Below are 9,285 nucleotides of genomic sequence, written 5' to 3'. Positions count from 1 at the left end.
GTTTAAGTACTAAACATACTAACTGTAAAAATAGTATGGATTCACATTAAGAGATTTTTCCATACTATAGAAAAGATTATTGTGTTTCAACCACTGTACTAAATTTTATTTGATCATACTAAAAATATATCAATGTAAATAAGATAGAACGTAGTGAGAAGTAAATAAAAAGCATAATTTCAGCTTTCAGATTACTAATTATATAGATTTAAAATCTTCTTAAGTAGTTAGAAGTGCAGTTTGATTTGGCAATAATTTCTTGACATTATACCAGTTATAAGAAGCCAGTTGAAGAGATTTTAGCCCAATAAGAACCTAGAGAATTTTCACCATAAATTATCCCCACACAGGAATGGGACACTGTTTTGGTGCTCTGAGTTCTCTTTTCTAGAGACGTTTCAATGAATAAAGAAGACATTTATATTTTATTATATAACTTATTTTCATTTCAAATTCTCAAGCAATAAAAAATTTAAAAGCAATGTTGGTAATTTCAGTTAGGCGGGACTTGGAATATGGAATATTGCATCTCTTTCATAGACTCTATGACTCTTCAAAGTGCCCTAAAAACACTATGAGTTTGATTAGCAGCAAAACATTAGCCTAATCAAAACCTTCCTCCTCCCCCTATGCATATATACATATACACAAACTATACATCAATACATTCTTAGCTTAAATATGACAATTTGACTGTTATTCCCAGAGGCTGTGCAAGGTTACAAATACTGTTCAAGACCACTAGTACCCAACTGGTTAAGAGAAAACCAATCCTTTCATTAAAACAAACAAATAAAACTACAAAATAATTTGATCACATATTCTGAATTTCTTTTAAGATTAAAAACATTGAGGGATACAGTGAATCACCCAATATATTACTGTTCTGAGTTCTATAATTTTCTTTATCTAAAACTATCTTTTATACATAGATGCGTTTAAACATAGTTTCAGCAATTCTAAGTAGATTCCTTTGAAAAATATGACAAGTATTTTTTTTTAACTTGGAGGAAAGTTCTGCAAGGAGTGGGTTTTCTTCTCACAGACGAATTTTGCAGCATTTTCTCCCAGAAGCACACTGTCATCCTGTATACATGTGTCCTAAGGATGAAGCCTCTTAGCACTGGACCTCCAGAAAGAGGTCCTGCAGGCACCACGGTATGTTGGTCTTTTCTCTTCCACACTCTTTTAGCAGCACCCAATCTTTGGGCATCTTGCCAGTAGTGGTTGAAGTCCAGAACTTGATCTTCACTGGGAAAACGAAGTCCATTCAAAATGCAGCACTTTCATCTTTTGGTTGGGTGATTCTTGGTCCCCCATGGATAGGAGTGATACCTAGAAGATTCAAAAGTGGAAGAAGTTCTCTACAGTCTCAAATATTTTAGTTCACATATTCAGTTTCAAAAGCAGTAGCTCAGGTATATAAATAAATAAATCACAATGAATAAAAAGGTGATTCTAAACATGATGGAATGGGGAGATTTTTAGAAAGTTGACTTTTGCTGAAGTTCAGTGCTAGCATTTTCTTTCTCAAATTATAAATGTAATAGGAACTAATAATCCTACAGTGGAAAAATTAATACCCATCCAAAGTAACCTGTACATTAAATGCCTATTTTAAAGCAATGCAAGTTGATTCAATGTAGATTTCTTTTTCTCTCAACACATATTTCATTGTTACGAAGTAAAATATTAATATGTGCCCCTAAGTATAAAAGAATGGTATGCTGGTCATCTATTCACTCACAAAACTCAACAGTTTCACTCTCACTAGAACAGTGATAAAATGAAGGCACGCCAGGCTGTATCCTTCTGGTAAGGAAGCTAAATATTAATGTGTGCAAAATATAGGTAATCATACATCCCTGCAAATGACCACAAATAGAGCCCACCTGGGGCTGGCCCAGTTTATTTTGACCTTGTTTCATTTTCCTTGCAATTTCAACTCAGTTCTACTTCTCCTTCCCAAATCCCTCATTTAGGTTAGGGCTCCTTGCTGCTGTTTCTATTTTTGTTATCACTTTCTTTAACTAATGCAGTATGTTGTGCCTGAGACATTCTTCCTACCAACTACCTAAGCAGTCTCACCATTACTTATAACAGTTCTAGGTATCTTCCCCAAAGACAGCTAATAGCTAGATAATGGCCTTATCCTGAGACTTTCCATTTGAGAATAGCATCTCTCTAACCCTAACTAAACATAAACCCTATGATCTAAGCTGAAATGTTCCATGTCTTGGCTTAATGCTTTAGCTGCTGTCTGGATGCTTTGTAGATGTGTGTATAGGTTTGAACTGACAGTCTTAAGCTGTAAGCTTGAGGAATACAGGACTTATGTATGTAATTCCCTTTGCATGGTTATTAATCAAGATCATTTAATAATATTTTGCAATGATGGCTGTGATGACAATTAAGATGATGATGATGATTATGAGAACAATAGAAGATCTGACTAGATACTGGTGGAGGAGTTAAAACAATGTTTCTTATTTCAAACCACATTGCTAGGGAAGGTTTTCTCAACTTGTGTTCCAAGTAAAAGATGAAAAATCACTGGGTAAACAAGGTCAACAGACTTCTTTCCTAAAGTATATCTCAAAGTTTTCAATATAGTCATGTGTGTCAACATTCTCCCAAAATGGAAAAATGTACATTCAGGGTTTCCCAAATATATTTGGTCATGGAACTTTATTTTTCATATAACATCTATTATCATCTTTGATAATATTGGCTATTTACAAAACCTATTTGGGAAAATACACTCTACTGATTCTAAGTACAGATTCTAATTACCTCTACACGTCCTGTGATATTTAGCATCCTCTATCCTTTGAGTACGGAAAAATCATGACTGTCACAGCTGATCTGATTCATATTTGGAATTATGTACACTTTCAGTTTGTGAAGTATTAGGTACTTCTATGTGGAGCCTGACTTACTTCTTGGAAACTAATTGGGAACATCGGTAAACAAGTAATGGCTTTAAGCATAACCAAAGGTTATTTCCACTGGTAAACCGTGAAAACTGTCTCCCCCAATTATATATGCTATCACTGCTATTAGGAGTTGAAAAGGGAGTATCATGGTTATATGGATTTTTTTTTTTTTTTGCTGTACACGGGCCTCTCACTGTTGTGGCCTCTCCCATTGTGGAGCACAGGCTCCGGACGCACAGGCTCAGTGGCCATGGCTCATGGGTCCAGCCGCTTTGCAGCATGTGGGATCTTCCCAGACTGGGGCACGAACCCGCGTCCCCTGCATCGGCAGGAGGACTCCCAACCACTGCGCCACCAGAGAAGCCCCTGGTTATATGGATTTTTAAATGGATGATTCATTTTTATTTGGAACATTTTAAGAAAATTTGATGTCATTTCCATCATATATTACTTTAACTTGATCGTTTAAATCATATCTTCATATTATATTCACAATTCTGAATATAACTGTAAATAAATTTTCACCTTTGTCATTAGGCCTCTTATTGTCTATTTACCATAAGAAGAAAATCTGCAATTTCTTTTAATACAGGAATATGTCTTTGAAAGTAGAAGTAATGTTTAATTTTTTAAAAACTTAATAACCGTAGAATTGAAAAGGATAACCATAAATTTCAAAATAAGACTGGAATTACTATTTCTAAAAAAGGAAAAATAAGAGCTCTTATAAGAGTTTCCCGAAGTTCCTTACACCCCTGTTTTTTCATTATATTTAGCTGATTTTCTGCAAAAATTTGAAGACGTCCATTGCCCATGATCCTGAGTCTCTGAGAAAATGTGATTAAAAAAATGATAAGCATGACTTTTGCCCCACTACAAGCCAACGGCACTTGAAATAATAAGTTGCTGAGAGTCAAGAACAGAGACATTCATCCTATCCATGGAAGGCTGGATGTACTCAGATCAAGAGGAAAAAAATGAAAATTCAAAATCCCTCCAGGGATGGGGGGAGAAGAGTTATAATGGAGATGGTTATTTCTATTAACAATATACCTTTGGAAAATGAGAATTACTCATCATTTCTCTGTGGTTACAAATCACAACAGGACTAAATGTACGAAGATAGTATTTTGGAAATATATTATCAAGCCAAAAGAGCAAGCAACTGAATAATCTTATCCGTGATTCATAAGAACAACTCATTGAAACAGGGGAAAAAAAGGCTAACCTAACCTCAAAAAAGATTCTAATTTCAATATAATGACCTTAATAGAATGTTCTTGAGACCTCTTTCTCTTTCCATGGCTAACAGTTATCTTTGGGGAAGACTTCTAGAATACTTTAAATAGTGGTCAACAGATAGCTTCATTAGCTAGACAGGAAGGTTATTCCTCCAGGTAGAAAAGGCCACTTAGGGAAAACAAACTCCACTGGACTATGTCTCCTAAGGCAACTTTGGCCATATAGGATGTGTAAGTGGTTACTCATGGTCAATTTGATGCTTCTGTTATGAGAGGGCTCCTTGGAAAAGTCAAGAGACAGCTCATGTATAGCAGACACTGTCAGCGCCCATATCCCCTCTTTCAAAGCACTTCAAAGCATGCTGGCCTGATTCCTTACGGCCAGCACCTGCGTTTCTTTTCCTGAGGATATCTCTGGTCTCTAGAATCTGCTTTGTCCACCCTTACAGAAGGCCAGAAATGCCAGGGAACTAACGTCCTCTGGGGAAAAAGGCCTCAAACGATGACTAATGGAAATTAGAGATAAATACCATCCCAGCTCCCTCAGTCCATAAGTGGGAGAATTGAGGTACATGTTCTCCACTGGCTCTCAGATTTCCACAATGGGATCAAGCTCCAACCACCACAATAGTAACTTACTTGAAAATGAAATCTTTATTATTATTTCTTCAATCCCTTATCAGAGTTTCTTGGGATTGCCTCTCAAACTAATTGTACTCAAATCTTTGTGCCCTAAACTGTGCCCAACAGTAAAATTGCAGGAATCCATAACTGAATGAAATTGATATAAAATAGAGTATATTTTTAGATCACCAATAATGATTATTTTAGAAGATAACACAGCCCCAGTAAACTGCAATTTCTTATTTAGGGTAAGCAAATGGGAACACATAACAACAAATCCCTTTCCCACAAACATATCTTAAATTCACCAGAAGTGATTCTTTGTTTAGTTGCACTTTCCCCCTTGCATTCTATACAAATAATTGCTAGATTTTAGTCATGGACATTTGAGTTTCGGCTCTTCCAATATGGGACAAACATGCTTAATTTAAAAAAAAATGTAGAAATAATTTTCCATTTCATTATGTAGGAGTAAATTACTACTAAGTGATCACCATTTCTTTTTCAACCAAGAATACAGCAGCTGCATCCATATAAAATATGGTCAACATACATTCTACTCACAGTTGTATCAAGTCTAAGCCAAGACATTTTACAAAAGTGTTTAAAATAGGTCGGGGAAAACCTCTAGAATCAAGGATAGAGAAATTAGATCTAATATCCAATGCTCTAAATTGAATTTTCACATTTCTAGATCTCACCTGTTAGAAGTAAAATTGTAATAACCACTTTCCTCTAGGACTTCTTCAATCACAATCTAAAGTTAAAAAATATCAGGTTAGTATTGAATTAAAAGCAACAAAATAAAATCATTCAGAGGCACCACAAAAACCTCACCTGCATCTGTTCATACGTTATCCCCTGCTCCAAATCAAAGCTGGAGGGTAGACCTGAAATAGATAAATTATGAAAAGCCTGACATTTGGTTCATGTTTTCTTAGATTTTATTGGCAATTATGATTCACATGCAGTGAAAAGAGGTCAGTTTCTTAGTGATGAAGATGAGTACTTACAAACACATTCCAAATTATCTTGGCTTTTGGGGTGGCCATCACAAAATAATACACAAGATTTATGTGCATTGCTCATGGTATAAATTGGCCAATTAAGTTAGGGGTGTGTGTGTGTGTGTGTGTGTGTGTGTGTGTGTGTGTGTGTGTGTGTGTGTGTGTGTGTGTGTGTGTGTGTGTAAGGATAGGTGAGGAGTGGTTCTAAACACAAACCTCCTGATAGGCAAAGAAAAGATTAAGAAACTATTCCTAATCCACAAGGCAAAAAGAGTAGATATGTGCTAGAAAAAAACCAAATTCTTAGAGGAAGGCAGAAATAGCCAGAGGAGGACAACAAAGGTCTGACCCTTGGCTATGGCTGCCAGGAGGGAATAAAATACATTTAAAATCAGAAGACAGTAATTCTTTTGAGGTTTGGTCTGAGTATGATATACCAGCACATTAACAAATCCCAGCACCACCCAAAGCAATGTTGACCAGTTTCCACTCAGGTCAATCAACACTTATCACATGGAGGCCCAGGAGCTCCCCTGCCACTTACTTAGGAGAGAGAAAAGAGAATGGGTTGAAGGTTAAGAGGACGCACAAGGATGTGAGTGCTGGCAGCTTGTTTTTCAAGCCCAGCTTAAAGGTGTTGCCCGAAGTGCTCCCTGGTTCTGCTGTCTTTGCTTCTGTCCAGGCTGCCATGACTAGGGACACACCTGGTCTGCTCTGGGTAGGAGCATCCAGCTTCTGGAAGAGCCTGTCAACTCCCTCTCAGGCTGCTGAGAGACTTCCACCAGAGTTCTTCACTCAGCAGGGCTGCTGTGGTAAGAAGTCTGGCCTGTGACTGACCTACCTGCCCAGGGGGATGCAAATGACTTTACTTCACTTAGTATGATAATCTCTAGATCCATACATGTTGCTGCATATGGCAAGATTTTATTCTTTTTTATGGCTAATATTCAATGATATATATATATATACCACATCGTACTAAGTGAAGTAAGTCAGAAAGACAAATATTATATGATATCACTTATCTGTGGAATCTAAAAAATAATACAAATGAACTTATTTACAAAACAGAAACAGACTCACAGACATAGAAAACAAACCTATGGTTACCAAAGGGGAAAGGGGGGGAAGGGATAAATTAGGCATATGGGATTAACAGATGCACTCTACTATATATAAAATATATAAACAATAATGATTTACTGTATAGCACTGGGAACTATATTTAATATTTTTAATAACCTATAAAGGAAAAGGAAAAGAATCTGAAAAAGAATATATATATATCTGGATCACTTTTCTGTACACCTGAAACTAACACAATATTATAAATCAACTATAGTTCAATTAAAAATAAATAAAAGCAAATGACTTTAGATAACAGTTTATCTCGATCTTACAGATTTCTCAGGGATGATTTTAAATGCAGTTCTGTCTATCCAGTTTAGCTGTATCCTAGGAGTCCAAGACTTAGGGAAAGTTTGATAATTAGTACATGAAGTGATTTGCCTAAATTAGGCAACTTCAAAAGCACAACAGGATTAGGCTTTTTTTTTTGTCTAAGTAGATGGCAAGTTTTCATTTAACAGTAAAAGTTTCACATCTGTCTGCCCCACTGAGAGATATAACTATAGTTTACAGGGATTCCAAAATTATTTAGGAATTCTGTAACCTCAGAGTAGCTTGAAGATCTCTTCTGAGGTCAAAAATATCACAAGAAAAATTACATTATGCTGAGTCCCTACTACTGGCTAAGTACTTTTTATATATTTACACTGATCATTGCTATAATCCTAAGATGGTTACCATTTTTGTTCCCATTTTACAGGCAAGAAAACTGGGGTTCAGTGAGGACAAATAATTTGCTCAAGGTCAGCTACTAAGAGGTTGAGCTGAGATTTGAATCTAGGCATCCTGGTTTACAGAATACATACCTTTAATCCCTATGTTATATTGCCTCCCTATGAGAAATTTTTTCAAAAAAGAAAAAAAATTAAATATGTCTGATGTGGATTCTTCAGGTAAGTGTCAAATTTTCTGTTTTATTCAAGCTCTTCATTTCTACTTTTTATCCCCCTGGATGTTTTTGAGCATTTGATTTCCCATCACCAGATAAGAAGAAGTAAAAGGAAATACAATTTACCCACACAGATTCTGTTTGCTTATGGTATTAATAAATGATCAAGGAAGGTGTCACAAGTGTGTAAAATAAATCTCAGGGAATTTCTAAATTCCTACTGTATGTCCTTCCAACTGTCACCACAGATAATCAAAATAAACTCTATTTTCATTTTAAATTGAAGATAATCTTTTAAGGATAGCTGTTGATACAAACAATCTATTTCTTTGTGAAAGCCAGATTTCCTGTGTTGAAGACCATTACCTGTTGGGTTATTTGGGGATAGGCTGTTTTGACTTGATGAATGATGCAATAAATGGTAATCTGCTGTGAAAAAGTTGGGCTCAATTGGTTCTGGAGATCCCTGAGATAACTGAAACAGAAAAAGCAAAACTGCATCTTATTTTGCATTCAGAATCAAATGACATGAGACCTCTGTGTGCGTCTCTGCCCAGAAAAATTAGTGCTCTTCTGTTGTCAATCCCTTGTATACAGATAAAGACCAATCTTCTTCCTTTAAAAAAAAAAAGATAAATTAGATGCAGGCAAATTACAGTGAAAGCAAGTAGATAATTCCTGGTCACATGAAAATAAAAAAAATACTATATAGCTTTATGAGAACAAAATAAAACTGGATAGAAAAATAATGGCATGGGCCTGAGATATCAAAATGTTATTTTTGTCAGGCGTAGGAGGAATGAACTCCAATCATTCAACAAAACATAAGTTTTAGCCCAGATCATTCTTGTTTGACCAAGGCAAACACATTTCTTAATACATTTTTCTAAATTACTTTTTTTTTTTTGGCGGTACGCGGGCCTCTCACTGTTGTGACCTCTCCTGTTGCGGAGCACAGGCTCTGGATGTGCAGGCTCAGTGGCCATGGCTCATGGGCCCAGCCACTCCATGGCATGTGGGATCTTCCCGGACCGGGGCACAAACCCGTGTCCCCTGCATCGGCAGGCGGACTCGCAACCACTGCGCCACCAGGGAAGCCCCTAAATTACTATTAATTAATTTTAATCTCCAAACATTAATTCCCAACACTGTAAAGGAAAGAGTAATTCACAAAATGCCAGAACTTATTAAAGTTCCAATTGTTTAATGCCATTCTATAATGATGAATTTTTTAAATGAAACTTTCAAAATCCTTTCACCTTTAATTCCAACTAATGCTTGAGCTGGCCAAGTTTTTGCGCCTGTGTAAAACAATATACTTTTAAAATGTCGATACATATTAATAAACCAGAAACAAAAGGCACAATTTAGACTATTCGATAGTAGTTACCTTGGATTCACAAACTCTATTCATGAATTAAAACATATCATGGTTCAATCATTTGAGCAAATTGTTTGGC

The 9,285-nt window shown here is 36.0% G+C and overlaps 1 protein-coding gene across 2 annotated transcripts in view; it reads right to left on the bottom strand.

The window, feature by feature from the left end:
* Positions 1 to 406: 406 nt before the first annotated feature.
* Positions 407 to 9,285, bottom strand: part of NEK10 (NIMA related kinase 10) — a 313,705-nt gene continuing 304,826 nt past the window's right edge. For both annotated transcript variants that reach the window (XM_060307961.1, XM_060307962.1), the window contains 4 exons: positions 8,192 to 8,300; positions 5,639 to 5,691; positions 5,503 to 5,558; positions 407 to 1,335 (listed from right to left, as the gene is read on the bottom strand). In XM_060307961.1, the coding sequence (XP_060163944.1) occupies positions 1,287 to 1,335; positions 5,503 to 5,558; positions 5,639 to 5,691; positions 8,192 to 8,300 (267 nt within the window). In that variant the 3' untranslated portion in view covers positions 407 to 1,286. The remainder of the gene's footprint in view (positions 1,336 to 5,502; positions 5,559 to 5,638; positions 5,692 to 8,191; positions 8,301 to 9,285) is intronic.

The sequence above is a fragment of the Globicephala melas genome, chromosome 11, assembly GCF_963455315.2.
Source record: "Globicephala melas chromosome 11, mGloMel1.2, whole genome shotgun sequence".
In the NCBI taxonomy this organism is placed as follows: Eukaryota; Metazoa; Chordata; class Mammalia; order Artiodactyla; family Delphinidae; genus Globicephala; species Globicephala melas.
Note: the sequence above shows the minus strand (reverse complement) of the source record. Positions and strands in the feature narration are given on the sequence as shown.